Here is an 18,663-nt window from a genome sequence, read left to right on the forward strand (position 1 = left end):
GAGCGAGTGCTCAACTCCAGGGCCGGGTTCTACTTTGGAAGGAAGGGGTAGGGAAGTTGGAGACTGAGTAAAATGCGGGGCTTGGCCTCGTGCCTCTAGTTTTCTTTCACGCACGCGCCGCGCAAGAAAGCCAACCCCTCCCTTGGTTGCTCAGGACCCCCACCCCCACCTTACCTCGGTGAATTAACCTAAGACAGCGTGCACTGAGCCTTGGGAACTGGTCCCCAGGACCGGAGAGTTCAGTTGAGGGAGAGCAATTGTTCTTGGGCGAGCTCCTGCGGCGGTGGTGAGAGATCCAAAGCTAGAAAGCTCTGAGGTTTTGAGGCAGAGTTTAAGGTTGAGAACCAAGCTTTCCTGAACCAAGGGGCAAGAAAGGCCTTCTGCCTCAATAAAAGAAAAAAGAGAGAGGGAAAAAAAGAAAGGAAGGAAAGATAAAAGAATCTTAAAAGAAAAAAGATCAAAAAGAAAAAATTCAAGAATAAGACAGATCGAAGATATTAACGTGTAAAATATAATGATAAATTGAATGTTTTCTACGACTCTTCCCCATGACTAGAAGGGAAATCAAATATAGGAGGTACTGAAGAATAGGCTATTTTGGAAGCGTTTGTTTGTTTGTTTGTTCGTTCGTTCGTTTATTTTCCTTTAAAGGGGACTAGGAGAATTGACCCGGTCTCCTTGTTGATCTCAAGAGCAAACTCCAAAGTGCTGGGCGCGGGCCTGCGAATCACTGCGGGCGGGGCTCGGGGGCTGGGGCTCGGAGCGGAAGGGGTTAAGGCGCTGAGCGCGGAGCCATCTGGCCGGGTTGGCTGGTTATAACCACGCAGATTATGTTCACGGGACTCAGAGTTGAAGGCTCCTCTCCTTACCCAGCAGCTCCGCGCACCGCCCCGCGAGAGAGCCCGGCGCAACTTTCTTCCCTCTTTCTTCCTCTCTCGTTTTTCCCACCGCTGGGTAGTGGCTGCGGCAGGGGTGGGAGAGACTGAATGACCGAACTCGAGTCCACCTTTCTCTTCATGTCGACGTCTCTGGAAATAGTCACACGGATGCCATGGTTACTTCTGCCACGGTAAGGGGATGTGGCGGGCTCTCTGGGTGGGCAGCAGGGAGGAAATTCGGGATCGCGTTGGGGGGAGATTTTCCTGAGGATCCCCGTGGTGGGGGGCAACTCTGCACCCAGCCCCACCCCCATCGTGTAACAAGCTCTTAACTTTCCGGCTCTTGTGTCTTCAAAGTTTGCGTTGGGATCTGCCCAGGCCTAGGCGCAATCGCCACCACCCCCCTTCCACATGCATGCACACGCGCGTGCGGATACGGCTCCCCACCTCCTCCTCCCTCTAGTCCCCTGGCTGCCCAAGAAACCGCCCTCAGTCTGGGAAAGTGATCAGGTTTAAGAAACCTGCATTGGAAAGGGAGGGAGGTGGAGGAGAGGGAAAATGGGGACCACGAAAAGGCAGGAAGGAGATTCTGCAACCCCTGCCCTTCCACCTCAGACGTACACACCTCCAACCCTCCTACCTAGTTCTCCCAGAAGGCTCCCGCGCATCATCTAACAAAAGGGGGTTGGAGACAAAAATCGAGCCTGGGAAGAGGCCGGGATCCCGGCATTCGCCCTGCACCCCGCTGGCCACCGGGCACTGTTCGACAGCTCCACTACACAGCCAGGCAGGGCGTGGACTGGGGGAGAGGACGCAAACCTCAGGACCCCCCCCCCACACACACACACACATACAGTCACTTCTCTGGTTAGGGGAGTTGGAATTCCCCGCCCAGAAGTGCGTACCTGCTCTAGGATCCCACATAAGTCTTTTCTCTGAGAAGGTCCCCAGCCCCCGGCTACTCTGGGGAGCGCCTACCCTACGACTACCCACCCCGGGTCTTCCCACAGATGTTGGAGCTAGCACTCAGCCTGCCCGTCTGGGACCCGGCCAGGGAACGGTGGGTACCGGGGCGGGGCCATCGGTAGAGATTTGGTAGCAGTTTCTCGGAGTCCGTTTTAGCACCCCCTCAACCCACCCACCCCCACCCAGAGGTGGTGTAGGAAGGCCGAGAGCATCGGAGACCCTCAAAGCTAGGTAGGAGTTAAAAGAACCCACAGCGAACTGTTTCCATTGCTACCGGTCTCTGCACAGTGGTGGATACTTCTAATGAAATTTGGCACGCTTGGGAACTGAAGGTGCGGAATGAGGGGCTGGTGTGGGGTGAGGGGAGGATCGCTCTGCTTGTCGCTTTCGGGCGTGAGTGAGTGTGCATCCAAGAGGCGCTACTGCTTTGCGCAATTTTTGCGTTCTTCTGCACCGCTCAGATGCGCCCCACTGGGACCACAGCACCGTACGGTGTGGACGCAGTTGATTAGAGAAGTCACAGGAGGGAACTGGAATTGAGGATCACAATTTTCAGGTGGGGGAAGCACCCACCAGATTGATCCCGACCTCTTGCGACCGGCGGGTAGCAGGTTGAGAGTCAGAGTGGAGGCTGCTCTAGGACGCGGTCCCAGCCAGTGCAGGCTGCTAGGCTTGGAGAGCTGGAGCCCCTGAGCCGGGACTTGTTTGTGAATGTGAAGAGGTTGGGGGCGGGGACCTGCTGGGGGAGGGGAAGGGAGACTGTAAGGGTGTGTGTTACTAGCTGAGTCTGATGTTGGAAATTCTGCGGGTTACGGAGTGTGCTGCTGGCAAACCTGCTTTTCAGTAAAGGGTTGCCTTTCCACTGCAAACCAGCGAGCGAGGAAATAACCTAAGCACAGTGCCTAAACGTCAGGATGAGAAAAGAGTGTACCAGAGGGCTGGGTTGTACAGGGGAGCTTTAAATCGGTTCTGTTTTCTAAATAGGCTGAACTTTGCCCGCTAACTCAGCCTCCCCTGATCCTGACGTGTTGCTCAAAGAAATTTGAGAGGAGGAATCCAGACGATAAACCCCAACTACCTCCGCCTTAGGCTCAAACAGACCCTAGTGTAGCTGTTGGGAGAGAGTGGGGGCGGGGGCAGCTGGCTGCAGGCTGCTGTAGCAGGCAATATATAGGGATAGAAGAAAGTTTACCGGCGGCGTTCTCCTCAGGAGAGCAAGTAGGATTGCGCTTTGCTGAGGACTGTGTAGAAGATGGCCTTGAGAAAATTGTATCTGTATGAAACGGGTCTGATTTCCCGAGGAGGGAGACTGATCCTTGGGTGGCCAGCGAACAACTGGGAGGGCCCACTCAAGTCTCTGTAAGAGAGGGGGGTTTAGGGGTGGTAGCGTAGGGAAGGAGGTGGAGCTGACTCCAGCTTCAGCCCTGCTGGCCCTGGAGGGGTGGGGAGCCTGTGTGATGGGCATCTGTGTGCATAGCAGGAGATGAGAGCTTGTGGGAACATAGGTGTAGCTAATGAGAAATCTGTGCCTGGGAAGGGTGTCGGAGCTGGAGAAGTGCAGTGTGCCGAAGACAGATGGCTCGAGCGTGCCTGCACAGACACATGGGGTGGGTGTGGCGTGGGAGGGCGGCTGGGCTGGGTGTGTGAAAGGTGGACATGTGTGGGAGCTGGCCGCCTGAAGATTACCAAAGGGATGCGGAGGGGAGATTAGCTGAGGAGAGGGAAGTGCTAACTTTATGAGCATGTGCAGTCTGGGATTCGACTGGAAGGGCACCGGGGCACGTGGGAGATAAAGAAGTGTGGCCCTGGCATTCTTGCCGAGAGCAGTACAAGGAAGGAATGGCTTTAACCTCTCCCCCTTCCCTGCCTTCCAGTTGAAGGGACAAGGGAAGGCTTAAGGGAGGGTTGCACATTTAAGGGGAAAGTTCTTGCGTGTTGGCACAGGGTCCAGTGACAGCAAGTACTGTGTGCACAAGACTCCCGAGTAAAGAATACATTTGCCATTTGCGTGCCAAGTGGCAAGGATGCACATTGTCTAATATCGTCTCAGTAGATGTTGGTGGAAGGACAAACTACCACCAGTTATTGTTGATTATTATTTTAAAATTAACGGGATGCCTACTGGATGCTCAGCTTGTTGTTGGGTGCTGGGACATGGCACACAGCCTTGGAAAAATTCCTTCTCCATGCTCAGCTGACTGTTGCGGTGTTGCCAGGAAGAGGGAGTACAGTGCCTGGTGAGGTTTTTTTCTAGAGTTGTTCGTGGATCAGGGGAGTCAAAGGGAAGCTGACTTGAAATATATGGTTTTGCGAAAAGGGTTCGATAAAGGCGAAGGATGATGGATACTTCTGTGGGCGGGAAGGGAGCTGGAGGGTGTTCCTGCTGCTTTCCTGGAGTACAGGCTGGAATTGGAAGGTGGTGCATTCTAGGTAGAAAGCAAGAGTCTGGATCCCTACTCCAGAATGGAGTGTTCCAGAATGAATCTTGATATATGGGCCTGGGGAAAGGCGCAGGGATGCAAATGACAGGCTGGGTCAGTAGTGAGTGCTTGCTCCTCTTGGAGGCTTCTGCACTATGAGTCTAAAGCTACACCCGAGTATGTGCTAATGCTTTTGTCTATGAGCTTGCTGGGGGCTAAAGCAGCTATGAGAAAACTAGCCAGCGGGGTGGAGAAATGCATTTAATATTCCGACCCCAGTGAAGGAATATGCCGTGTGTTTTTGCAGGAATTCTGTGAGTCTGGGGAAGGGGCTGGTTTTGGGTGCTGAGACATGTGTCTTAAGTGAACAAAGGCATGGTTAAAGGATGAGCTGTGGACTCCAGGGAGTGAGAGCAAGGAGAAGCCTCTTGAGTTCTCTGAGGTGTGAGGTGCCTGGGACCAAGCAGAAAGAAGGTTATGTACTTTAGGGGTACACACAGCTGTCCACCTGGGCCAGGTGACAGGGAAACCCTTTTGATCATGTGAGGGCATCCGGGTAAGACAGTGTTCGGCTAGTGGCAGTCTTGATTCGTGAACTTGAAGCTGTGCTATTTTGAGGCTCTCTCTGCATGTTGCAGAGAAGTTCATCTCCCTGAGCAATAGCTGATCTTAGGCAGAGCTAGTGCCCACTGTTCTCTGAGAGCCCAATGATGGACAAGGTAGAAGACTCCCAGTTGGAAATGTCTGCATTTAGTCTGCGCTTTGGAAGAGCGGTGCTCTCAAGTTTTCTGATGTGTAGGACTTTCTTCATTTGTCTGCTGAGTGCCTGTGTTGAGGAGGACTGGGAAAGAAGGGAAATTCATTCCTCTTTAAACAGCAAAGCTCAAAGGGACTAGTTGTAAAAGCTGTACAGAGAGGCAATCTACTTGGACACAGGTGCGGACATCTGTCAGTCACTGGAAAAATGGGATCTGAGTCTCTCTGTCTGCAAGATGCGTCGTAAATCTAGCTAGCAACCACATCTCCACTGCTTATCCGCTGTGGAAAAGAACTGCCCATGGCTGCCTCAGTTTACTATTTATCCATCCACCCATAAACTGGAGGGAGTTGAAGTTAGATTTTCATTTATGGAAGTCTTATACGTCTTTGAATTATTCAGGAAGAGAAGCGACACAGGAATCAGTTATTAATTTTCACACATATTTTATGTTAGCATCAGCGGTGCAAGCCACAATGACAAAACAAATGTGACTTTGAAAGCACAGAACATAGTAATTGTCCTTGGCATAGGCACGGTTTGTGTAAGAGGGAAGCAAAGTCCAGCCGCCCTGTGTTACTGTCAAGGTCTGTGTTTTTCTAGACGATAAGTCCTTGGCAGGCCCCAGCCTGCCTGGAGAGAAGAACCCCAGTGCCGGGAGTTGTGAAATGTAGCATGCCCAGTGCAGCGAGTTGGGCACAGCCACTTTCCTCGGAGACCAAGATGTAGGCCCAGAGGCCCTGAAACATCCCAGTCCTCCCAGAAGTTAGCACACGCTGTCAACTCCTGGCTCAAAGTCAAGGTTCCCATCCTTGAGTTCAGTGGCCATAAATAGTCAGGAGCTAAGCTATTTCCATGAGGCACTAAACCAATTCTTTTGCTTTTTTTGGCGAGATCGGGCCAATTAAGTTGATTGGAAGAGGTCACTGCTGATGGGTCTCACATTCCCCAAGCAGGACAGGCCAGCAGAGTTTAATTACATAACATTTCCCATCCCTGCCATTGCGCTCCCAGATGTATCAGCTGCTCATGCCTTTCTTTTTCCCTTCCATTCAAGATGCCTAATTGAGCAGGCTGCTTCTGTTGCAAGCTCCTCCAGACCTTTTCCTGAGCTCTAAGGCTCCTGCCCTAAGGGGAGCGACTGCACATCCAGGTGCCGGCTGGATGGGGTTTGGAGGGACACAGAAGATCTTTTAAACCCACCACGCTGTTTCAAGACCTCAACAGCTGCTGTTCTCCTCATCAACCAGGCAGGCAGTCTCTGACACTGGGGATACCGAACTAATGACTGTTGGATTGAGTTCTATATGACTGACTTGGTTGGAAAAGTACCAAATCTTTTACTGGAGGAAAGTCTGTGGCCCATGTGGGGTTGCTGATAAGGCCCAGTGGATACACTTGGTGCATGGGCAAGCATGTGGCGATGAGATCACTCGTGTATGTGTTTGTGTGTGTGTGTGTGTGTGTGTGAATACACATGAACACAGGAGCTGTCCTGGAAAGGCAGGAGCATTTGTAGGGATTGTGAATATAGGTGGGCAGGTATGTGGGTACTAGCTCAGATTCCATTGTCATCAAATTGCTTCTCATGGTGAGAAAATAAGGACAGTTGTTTCTTTCAGATCACTTGCATATGGGGTTTGGGCTTCGAAGTGTGAGGCCAATGGCAATACTACCTCATCCTTGCCTCGAAAGATTTCTAAGATCAAAAAGACAGGCAAGCAAGGAAGGAAGGGAGGGAGGGAGGGAGGGAGGGAGGGAGGGGGGGAGGGAGGGAGGGAGGGAAAGATACATATGCCTTTTGGATTCTCACTTTCAAACTATGTAGATAGTTCAAGAGTTTTTGACAGTTTTCTATGAAACCAACTCTGATTTTACCTACAAATGCGTGGAGCTAGGTAGAAGTAGTATTTTCATGAGGTCAGAATGCACCTGCTGTTTGTTCATGTCCTTATCTGTTATAGTGCTCCTCTGGCAATCTTGATTAGAAGCTACTGAGGTCTCTAGGATGCTCGCATCCTCACAGGACAGACCTCTGTCTTAGAGTAGTTAACAGATTGACGCAAAACTTCGGTGTGGTCTGTTATGATTGCTCATTATCTCACAGCATCACCAAAGAAGACTTTTGAGGAAGTGACTTTCAAATGAAGCCAAGAACTTAATAGCTTACTGATCTCAGAAGACTTCTTTTGGTACAAGGTGATCTTTAGCAGCATGAGGCGGCAGATGGCCTGCTGACATGGAGGTGGGGATCAAGCCTTCAACAGAGCTCCATCACTAATTGGCTGTTGCTATGTCACCCTGAACATTCTATTCGAGCTGTTATTTCCCTGACTATAAATGAAAGGCTTGAATTAGAAGATCTCAAAGCCCCACTCCAACTCCACCACCCTAAGATTCACCATTAATCCTGTCCTATCTAATCTTTGCTAATATGCCTTACTTGAAGCATGCCTTGGCATATTCTAAGGGGCTTCTGTTTTTATCTTTGGGGAAAGGCAGAAAAGCATGCAAAGAATTTACCAGAATTTTTTTTCCCAAGAATGCTCAAGATGTTGCCTTGGTCTGTACAGTGTGCAGTGCACGGAGCTGATAATAGCTGGGTTTGACTTTCTGGTAGACCTGGTGCTGATCATTCAGAAGTTTCCTGTCAAACAGCTTTCATTGTCAACCTTTCTAATAAAGACGAGTGCCGATCTTTAAGACAATGGTATTGGAGTAGTTAGTGGGGGCCAGGCATTATGGCAAATATTACATGAAATGACCTCAATATCCCCAGATAATCCCATGTATAATTGGGGATACTGATTCGATGTGAAGCTAAGGGGGAGGCTCATAGATGCACAACAGGAAGCAGGTATACTTTCCTTCCTGCAGTCAACAGTGGGTGTCATGTCCTCCAGATTGTGTTCTCAGTCTTCTGTGACATCATCCAGGAGCTGGTTCCACAGCCCTTTGTGACGTTTGTCACCCTGCAGGATAACCTGCTCCACCAGAAGCTTCTTTGTCATGTGCAAGACAAATGTTTAGGTTTGCTAGCCACCTGCTGGCAAGCGTGTGTCAAATCTGTCATAGCTCCCACCCACCCACGCCCCCCATTCACCTCCCTTACTGTTGACAAGGGAGTTTGCCCTTCCAGCACACAGGTATTGATTTAAGCCACAATTGCCTCCTTGTAAACTCTCTAAGAGGGGAGCTGGACATCTGGTTTTGATCCACATGCCCATAAGAAGTGGTGGGTCCCAGAATTCCTGAGTGCCAGGATGAGGACCGCACAAATTCTAAACGTAAATGGAGAACAGGACATCTCTTCAGAGTTTGGAAGGTGACCTTTGATCGGCTAGAGAGCTCAACCATTTAGACTCAGGCTTTGACTAGGCAGACTTTCTTGCTGGAGGGTTGGGGAATATGGGTTTCTATGAGGGATTGAGTCCCCAAGCTGTGTTTTGTACAGAATAAAGCAGACCATCCTGTCCTCCAGCTCTGGTATCTGCCTTGGCATTCCACTCTCTGGGCAGAAGTACTTGCAAGAATAGGGAAACAAAAGAGTTCTTGGAGGTAACGCCCATGCTCTTCGAAGGATGTGACTGATTGAATGCTAGTGATCTCCCCTCCTCTTATCTCCCCACTACAGCTAACACATACACACACGCACACGCACACAAGCACACACGTACACACACATCAAGACCAATAGAGAGGTGACTTGATTGTGTTGCTTGAAGGTATTTTCTGTGCAGCAGAAAACACCAAATGCCTATTCAATTGCTTTACAATATTTATGCTCCTAATACATATGTTTACTTTATTTTGAACTTTTCACATTTAGGATGATGCATTTCTTCTCTACATAGGAGATATTGTCTCCCTCTCTCTCTCTCTCTTTAAGTGATTGCCAAGAACTTGAAACTTACTACAATTTACTGTTCCCTTCTGTTTCTAGACCTAAGCCTCCATCATTTAAAAATATCCTCCCTCCCCCTCTGGCTCCCCGTTGTCCCTTGAGGAATGTATTTCAAGTTCTCAGTCTGGGATTAGTTCCATCCTGTGTCTCGCAGACCTGTTCCTGCTGGTTTATAAGGTACTTCCACTGGGTTCAAGAGGTAGATGTAGCTGTAAAGCTCACCTGATTTCCCAGCAGGTGTGCCCCACCTTTGAGAAGTAGCTTTGCCATCCTGACACTCAGTAGGTTATGCGGAAGAGCCTGTCGCCTTCTTCCCAGCTTAGGACTGACTCAGACTAGTGGTGAATCTTAAACAGAACCTTTTCCTTCCCTGATCCTCTGTTTCCTGGTCTGGAAAAAGAAGGGAACTGGAGTTACTGACTGATCCAAAGGAGCCTGAAGGTTGTGACTGTTCCGACGTTCCATGGCTCTGCTGCTCCCTCTGTCTCACCATGGTCCATGTCTGGGATTTCCAGGTACTCCCTCTGGCCTGGAGTGCTTATGTACAGAAATGTGGAGGGGGTGGAGGAGGAAATTAAGTTATGTGATGCCAGATAAGTTATTGAACATATGGATGAGTGAATGTTTATAGAGTGCTGAAGAAGCAAGCTTGCCAGATTTGTGGCGGATCTTGGATTGCTAGCTGGGAGCATGGGGGAGAGGTTTATGTGGGATAAAATTGTCTGTGGGTAGCTGAATTCGGTAAGCCAAATCCGAATGATCCTAAACTATGCTCCACGAGGCCAATCCTGCCTCTGACAGTACCAGAGACTGGTGCCCACTTGGACATCCTTGTGCCCCCCTGGGTCTTGCTTTCCTTGCCTATTCAATGGCAGAGTTAAGAACCTTGACAACTGCTAAAGTCTTTCCGGCCTTCTCATTAGATTGTGGGAATTTAAGGCTAGAAGGAAAACCTAAATAGACGGATGGATCAAGAAAAGGACACCCTCAAATAGTCTTTGTGTAATGGGAAATAGCCTGATGAGAGATGGATAGGAGTGGTCAAAACACACATCTGCTCTTGAACTGGAGATGGCAACAGAACCTGTGGGGTGTGTGTGTTTATGTTGTATTTTAAATGCTCTACCTCTCCATCTTCCCCAACAATATTAAAATCATCTTATACATGTTTGTTTGTCCATTACCTTCCTTGAGAAACCTCCCTGTACCCTGCACTCCTGCCTCCTCCAGAGCCTGGGGCTCCCTTCCCAGTCTTTATGTTATAGCACTTAGCAGCCTGGGCTGCATTTGCATCCCTGTCTTCTTACTAAAGGATGATGCCCTTGAAGAAGGGCCTGTCATCTTTGTGTTCACCAACACCCAGACTAATGTCGGCCACGGAATTGTGTTGAATGAATGTACGAACCTCCGAGGGAATCATGGGTCAACTCACTAGTAGATGACACAGGAACTGGGCTCAGAGATGTGATGTGTCTCACCAAAGGTCCAAAACTGTGTCCTCTTGTGTTTACAGTTCGCTCAGCACCAATGGGTAGGACATCAATGCTGGCTGCTTACTTGCAAGGAAAGGTTACTCGGCTCCCTTTTTTACCTTTTCCCTCATATCCTAACCTGCCTAGCTAGTTCTGCATGTTTGGACTCTTGGGAATTGGGTCTTGGGGAATTGTGCATAGATTGGAGTAATCCCCCTTAAGACACTCTGAAGGTAGATTTGAACGCATGTGTAAAGATGGTTTAGTACAGATCCTGCTGGTGGCTCTGTGCTAGATGTTAGAGGAGATGTAGAGGTGGATGAGAGGATTAGAAGTGGGTAGGAACCAAGTCATACTCTAATGGGGCTCCAAGAGAGAGAAAGGTGAATAATTAAAGCCGGAAGGCAGGCTCTCTCTGACCGTGGATTTTTAGCGTGAACAAGGCAGGGGGTCCTCTCAGTTCAGGGACAGGCTGGCCTTTGGTTCTGTGTGGCAGGGATGTTACTGCATCTGAATCCTAGTGCCAGGCTGGGGTTAAGGGGAGGATGCTCACTCAGAGCCCTTGGTTCTTCCTGGCAATAGTTTAGGGAGCACTGTGCAGAGTTTGAGAGGCGGTATTGTGGGAGTGTACTAGTTCCCAAGATGACTTTGAGAAGTGTCCCCGTTTGCTGATATCAGCAGCATAAGGAAGTGGGAAGTAGGTGGAACCTCCCCTAAGAGGAGCTTCCCCTGCCCCCTCCCCATGTGTTATCCCTGCGGCCACTTCTCACACAGGAACAGACTGCCATCTACTGTCCACTTCTGTCCTCCAAGTCCCTCCTTCTCGGTCGGCTTGTCATCTCCTGCCACACACACATCTCATTTTTAATGGGTGCAGATACCAGGAAGAAACAGACAGTACGGACCTGTTCAACAGTTTCTGCAGAACTTGGAAGCCTTTCTAAAAACATAACATATTAGGTGGTTTTCTTCTCTGCTATATGACATGTTATTTGAAGGGGACCGCCTGGCATCTCCCGGGTTCCTAGGGCTAGGTTGTGGCAAGAATACCAGGTGAAAGGCAGGGTCTCACCATCAGTGTGACCTTGAGGTATCCTTGGGGGTGCAGAGAGCTAGCTGGTAGGATGAAGCACCACCATCTGAAAAGGCGACGACAGCAGAGAGTGCAGTGGCTGTAGGGCTTAGAGGAAGGTTCTTGAAGGGGAAAATGTACGAACAGCCTGTGCTGCACCTTCTCTTAGTAACTCCAGCGATAGGAAAGAGGGTCCTGAAAGCTTGTGATGTTCTGAGATAGTTCCCGAACCAGCTGCACGCAGGGGAATCGGGGCACTGTTCAGAGAGCAGGAGTGAACCTCGCTATGCCGCTCCTTCATATCCCTTCTTTCCACCCTCCTAAACTTCTCTTTCAAAATCCCACCTGCTCACTGCTGGAATCTGAGTTGATTCCTTCATGTTAGAATTCACTTTCCCCAGTAAGCGTTCGAGACTTTGCTGGTGTTCCTTTTAGGCTTGTTTATTTGATTTTCTTTTTCTTTGAGACAGGACTTCTCTCTAGCACAGGGTGACAAGGGACTGGAGGATGGCTTTGAATTCATGACAAATTATCTGTCTCAGCCTCCCAGGCACTGGAGTTAGAGGAATGTTCCACCCTGGCTTGTGTCTTCTGCATGTGTGTGCGGTGTGTGTGTGTCGGGGGGTAATTTTTCAGTAATTCTTTGTCTCATTCTCCAGGCGCTTGTTAAAATTAGAAAATTTCCAAAGCGTTTATTTCATGTTTTCATGTTCTTGTCCTTAGATAGGAACATGTGCATATGGCAGAGGGCAGGGATGGCGGTGGGGCAGGAATAGAGACGATAGTCTATCGAGGTCTAGGAAACCCATTTCATTTTGAGGATTCGGGTTCCCAGTGACAAGGTCTCGGTCCTCATTACAATCTTCTCACATCTTCTTTTTAGCTACCCAGTGCCTGTCAGTGTCTATATCCCCTTTCCGTTCTGCTACAGAGTCACGTCTCTAGATTACAAATGTTCTGAATTTTGAGGGGACCTTTTGCAGAGATAAAGTCAATCATGGGACTATTGGAAAACCAAGTTTAAAATGTATCTATTTTTATGTGTATGAGTATTTTGTCTGCATGTATGCCTGTGCACTGTGTGCCCATGGGGCCCACAGAGGACAGAAGAGGGTGTTGGATCTGGGATGTGGAAACTGGGACTTGAACCCAGGTCCTCTGAAAGAGCAGAAAGTACTCTTAACTGTCGAGCTTTCTTCCCTGCCCCAAAGATTAAGATTTTGACTGGGAGTGGGGTCTGTGAGAGGGTTAGAGCAGGATTCTCGATATTTATCGTGTGATAGAATGGTTATCTGTGGTTATTGTCCAAAAAAGATAGCGAGCCAGGGTTGGGGTAGAGATAAAGAGGAACTTCTCTCAAACCAACCAGTGTAGAATGAGATAATCAGTTCCCAGAAGCAGGAAGTGGTGGCGGTTTTCTGTCACCCCAGAATGTGACTTGTGATACCTGGGGAGAGCAGGAGATGGGGGACACAACTCCAGAGAGAGGAAGGCGACAGCAGGTCTAGATGAGTGGTACCCAGTCACAGAGCAGCGTGGGATCATAAGGTGGAGAGGCAGAAAGAGGCAGGGTGAACCCGGAAAGACACGCAGTCAGAATGGGGAGGGCACCAGAACACTGGGGAACTAAAACGCTCCCGCAGTGTAGAAGACATCTGTCCTAAACGGTATTCAATGGAAGAAAGAGGGGCAAATGGCTGGGTGGTCAGAACCGTAAATGAACGAGTGAGCCAACGAATGGAGTACAGAGGGGGAAATGGCAAGATGGATTGATCTGGAGGCTTCCTTGCCAGTCCTCTGCCAGCTCTTCCTTTGGAGAGATGATGCCAGCCTGGTTGAACAGGGCCTGATACAAATGCTTACGGTGTTGCCAGCCCAGCGGAAATGGCGTCAAGAGAGTAACACTAGTGTTGAGACTAGGGAGCTGATGGGCCGGCCAGTCATTTGCCTTGTGTCTTTTCTCAGCCTAACTTGATTTCATTCACATGGGAACTTCTTTGCAAGGTCTCCTTGCTTACTGTGTGTACAGTCATTCGGACACCCGACATGCCACCCAGCAACCATGGAGGTGGGAATACTAGAACTCTTCTTGGTGAAGCCAGCGAGAGCCAAAGATGAATCTTGGACACCTAGTATCATCTTCAGGGATTTTGCCCATAAGGACTGCCCATATTCTGCCTAGCCCATTCTCACCATATAATCCAGGACCTGTGGACTCTCGCTGATGGTGCTTGCTCGGATATTCTTCAGTCCAGCGGAGTATGCACGTAAAGATCCTCAGGTGACTAACGTGTAGCGCAGATTAGGAGGCACAGTCTTAGAGACCTCAGCAACCATGTCTTCACCCTCCGTGCAGCCTTGTCAGGCATCTGACCTCTTCTGGCCCTTGGTGCACTTCAGAATTCACTTTGTTAAGAATGCCAAGCTCATTCAGGCTGAGGCCTCTGCTTACTTACTCCTCCAGTGTTTGCCTTAGAAATCAGAAGAAATAAGGTTCTCAACATATTCTAAAGTGCTACCCTTTCCGGTCTACTGAAAGGAGTACTGAGGGTGAATGGTGGCACAGAAAGGGGCGGGGGAAGAAAGCAAACCAACCTTCATTGGTCATTATTGGTGGAGCAGACATTTTTGTCTCATTAGTTCTCCCAGCAGCCCTTGGCGCAATCCATTTGTTTAATGTGTTTGTATTGCAAATAGGTTATGGTCACCTTTCCTATTATTATAGGAAGAGCTATTGCTCTTCCAGGGAAAAGCAGTCAAATGCCCTTAACCATGGATGAAATCAGCCTTTTACTGACTCTGGTGGCTCAACCCAGCATCAGTCTTGAGCTGGTCCTTCTAAGAGACACACCTGAGCCCATGTCTTAACCACAGCCTTCCCTGTGAAGGGAGCACTTGTTACTTGGAAGTTTGGGAGGCGTGGGAAGCAGAGGTTTAGGGAAAGAGACTCACACACAAAGCCTGGGAAAGTTTGTTTCCACCCATACATTCTCGATTTGTGAAATGAACCATATGGAGCTATTTGCAGTCCCCGGGCTTTTCTCTCACAACTCTGTGAAAGCTACTGTTGTGGGTGCCATCAGGCGTGCTGGGCAGAATGTGTGGCACCCACTGCTGAGTGTGTTCTGAAGAGCCTCAGGCTTGGAATTCTCAGGGCTGCTGAGTGGGCCAAATGAAGCCTAGGAAACGTTGCGCTAACCAAATGGATGGTTGCTCAAGACAGTAGACATAGTGATACCACCATGACCTGTAGGGTGGATGGAGGGGCTGGGACACACTTGCTCTGAAGGAGGGGGAAACTACATATCACAGAGACAAGTTCTACAAAGGGCCATGGAATCAAGAGAAGCCAGGACTATCCCTCCCATATGTCTTGCAGACTATACCAAAGACATTCTCGGCTATGAATGCTAACATTCTCCTGGCTCCAAATGTATAAAAATCACCCACAAGAATGACCTTTGTCCTTCTTTCAGTCCCTGAGTGTAATGTTTGTTCTCAGGAGCAGTAGAGATGGGCAATCACTCTCTACACTAGGTGATTTACTTTCTTTTTATAGGCTCTAATACAGGACATGTTGACAGGGACCGTGAGCTAAAAGAAAGTTGGCTGTGGCATTGAGGAATCGAAAATGCATGGTTGTAACAATCAAATAAGAATGATTCTCTGATAACTCACCAATGGATGATTCCATAATCATAATTCCATAATGGATGACATTTAAGCACAAGAGTCCTCTGGGCTGTTTGGGCCTTAAGTTAACGGTGAATGCGTCTAAGCCCCACAGGGTAGGATATAGACGTCTAAGAGTCACACCAAGGAGCCAGGCTCTTCCCCTTCCGCTGCTCATTAATAGTCCCAACCTCTTAGAGCCTCAATTTTATCTTGAAAAAAAATTGATAAATTAAAATAAACCCTATCTCTACAACATTAAGTGGAGTTTCAGATGAGATCACACACAGGAAAGAGCTTTGCAAGTTTCAAATTGCAATTACATGTCATGGTTTAACCTGGGACATTTTTTGTGTGTTTATGGCTGTCCCACTTGGCTTCCTACCCCTATGATAAAGATCATGACCAAAACTAATTTGGAGAGGACCGGGTTTATTTTATCTTTTACTTTACAATCCATCATTGAGGGAAGCTGAAGCGGGAACTTGAGGCATACACTGAAGCCAAGGCTAAGGAGGATGCTGCTTACTGGCTGGTCCCTCATTGCTTTCTCAGTTCGCTTTCTTAAAGCACCCAGGACACCTGCCCAGGAGAGGCACCACCCACAGCGGGCTGGGTCTTCTCACATCGATGTCCATGGCCTCATTTGTATATATGTAGTGCTCCCGTGTCTTTGAGGGGATTAAGTATTCAAATTCCTCCTTTAGGGCTCTTCTAATGTTATTGTTGGGGTCAAAGTTTTGGAGTAGAGTTTCCTACATATTCATGAAGCTGGCTGGTCTGGACAGCTGCTTATTCTGGTTTCAGCTGGTCTTTTGAGACATGTAGTCAGTGATGCATTTGAGTATGGCTTCAGTGTTTGGTATCAATTTACTGAATTGTCAGTGGCTTCTTACTGTGACTGTCTTAGTTAAGGTGTCTATCACTGTGATGAAACACCAAGACAAAGAAGCAAGTTGGGCAGGAAAGGGTTTGGTCAGCTCACACTCCCACAGAACTATTCCTCATTGAAAGAAGTTAGAACAGGAATTCAAACAGGATGGAAACCTGGAGGCGGGAGCCGATGGAGAGGCCATGGAGGGGTGCTGCTCACTGGCTTGCACAACCTGCTTTCTTTTAGAGCCCAGGACCATCAGCCCACAATGATCTGGGCCCTCCACCATTGATCACTAATTAAGAACATGGTTTGCAGCATATTCTTCTCTTATGGAGGCGTTTTCTCAATTGAGGTTCCCTCCTTTTGGATAGTTCGTCTTTGTGTGTCAAGTTGACATAATACCAGCCAACCCAGTTAACTTCTTGTAGGGATCCCCTCAAGCAGTGAAAATCTCTTTTCCTATTTCTAAGCTTAGGTCCCTAGGAATTTATTTTTAGTGTATGTTCTGTGTGTGTGTATTATGTAAAAATGGATAAATTGTAGAGAGTATTCAATTCAGCATGCTTTGTTGACATGCGAACCTCTTCAAAGTTCTTAAGAATGTTCCTATCTCATAAGAAATGAAATCTGTCTATCATGGTAGGATGAGGCATGATGTGAAAAGTTGGGCCCCTTACACAATGCCTGTCCCACTGCAGAGCCTGGATTAAGAGAGACGAAACTATATAATTTTATTTACATTGTTGTATTTTAAATACACATTTTTTATTTATAAAATGTGTGCCTGCATAAATTTTTTGGACACTGTGTTGTTGCAGATTCCTAAAGAGGCAAGAGGGCATTGAATCCCCTGGAATGGGTGCTTGGGAGCCTTCTGATGTGGGTGCAGTGAGCCAAACCCAGGTCCTCTGCACTAGCAGTCAGTGCTCCTCACTGGCCAGCCACACATCATTGTGTTTTAAGACAGCAGTTTTGTTGACTATCAGCTTGGGTTTAAATCTCCCTCTGATCTCTTCTTAGAGGAGGGAGGTGGACAGCAAGTCTCAAGATTCAGTCAGAGATTTAAGTATAAAGTGACCTGAGAACAGATAACAGTGGTGCTTGTCCCCATGTATTGCTCAGAGTCCTCAGTAAGATGGAGTCACGGTGACTTCTGGGTCTGGAATGTGGTTAGGACTCAAGGGATGTTAGCCAACACTGTCCTGAGAAGATTGCTTAGAATATTATGAATAAAGCCAAAGAGAAAATAAAATTCTGGTGCCATTTTAAGGAATGCAAAGACAGGAACTCCAAAGACTTCCTAAGAGTCCAAATCAGGAACCAGAGCACCATTGTCCACCTACATAATCATGTGTGCTCTGAGCTCTGCATCCATCTGCCTGGCTGGTTCTAGGCTTTTTGACTGATTCTCCCAAAGTCTTGCATTCCAGATCCCTTACAATGAGATTCTGATGGGCCCAGGCTGAGGCTGAGGCTCACACTAGTTCAACGATCTGTGGGTCAGAGAAACAACCCAACCATATCAGGCCAACAAAATAGATGTTCCTTCCAGGGACCCGCCTTTCAATGAATGGGCAGTGACTCTTCATGCATAGCTGGTAGACTGAGAATGCCCCACAACGCTTCATGTTAAATGATGTCATAACCGGAAGCAGATGTGAGTGATGAGGGGATTCTCAGGTGAGGTTAAATGGGAGCAACCTGAAGGAAGTCAGTCTTTTCTGGTCTGCACGCAGTGCCTGTGTTGAATTGTAATGCAGGGTCTCTGCTTCTTAGCAGATTCTACCCGAAGCATAGTAGGGGGCCTGACCAAGACACACAAACCAATATGGGTGGCAAATAAACAGGTGACCCAGAGCATCCAGTCAACAAGGGGGAAAGGTCAGCCTGCAGGGCTCCAACTATTACTGAGCCTTAAGGCAAAGCAAGAACGTCCTTGTCCTTTACCTCTGAATAGTGGTTTGGTCAGGATGACTGACCATCCGGACGTTTATGGGGTAAATCAGCATGGAATGGTTCTGCATAGTAGTTTAGGAAGACTAGCTTGCCCCATGAGACTCACTAAGGATGACAGATCCTAAACTCAGGACACCCTGGCTCAAGACAGCTCTGCTATTGCACGCCTTCATTTTTCATATGCACCTCTTATGTTCTTCTTTAGAAAATGCCCCGAGCCCTACCTCTTCAGTTCAAAGAGTACTACAATCCTCATTGTATACATTTCATGGCCAACCTGTATAAACCGCCAGTTGTTAGCTTCCTGTAGTTTTTAGGCTAAACAGGAGCTTAACAATGAAAGCCTTAGAGGAGACCCCAAACAATGAAGACTTAGATCCTTAAATCCTAGGCAATTAGATCATCAGTCTGATCCAATATGATGATTTTTAATGCAGTAATTTTTTAAAATACGTTTGGGATTTAGTGGCTTATTTATTTCCATACAAGGACCTGAGTCCTCCTATTGCACTGTGGTGTCTTACGTACATAAGTTCAGCCCCACTGCTCCTCTGTAAGATAAACTTCATTTCTTTGAGCCAGGGAGCAGAATGCTGGAAATTCTAAGAAGTTCTGCGTTGAGTCAGGCAATGTTCTGGATACAGTGGACAGAGTAGCAAATGGGAGTTACCCTCAGCTTTTCCGCAGTT

General features: G+C 48.2%; 1 protein-coding gene across 3 annotated transcripts in view; it reads left to right on the forward strand.

Moving 5' to 3' along the window:
- Positions 1-859: 859 nt before the first annotated feature.
- Ntf3 (neurotrophin 3) overlaps positions 860-18,663 on the forward strand; it is a 67,141-nt gene continuing 49,337 nt past the window's right edge. Inside the window, exon 1 of one of the 3 annotated variants that reach the window (XM_057778809.1) lies at positions 860-1,069. In XM_057778809.1, the coding sequence (XP_057634792.1) occupies positions 1,052-1,069 (18 nt within the window). In that variant the 5' untranslated portion in view covers positions 860-1,051. Of the gene's footprint in view, positions 1,070-1,891; positions 1,939-2,125; positions 2,177-18,663 lie in introns of those variants that run through there. The other 2 variants (XM_057778817.1, XM_057778824.1) reach the window with 2 other exon arrangements.

Source organism: Chionomys nivalis, chromosome 1, assembly GCF_950005125.1.
Source record: "Chionomys nivalis chromosome 1, mChiNiv1.1, whole genome shotgun sequence".
Taxonomy (NCBI): Eukaryota; Metazoa; Chordata; class Mammalia; order Rodentia; family Cricetidae; genus Chionomys; species Chionomys nivalis.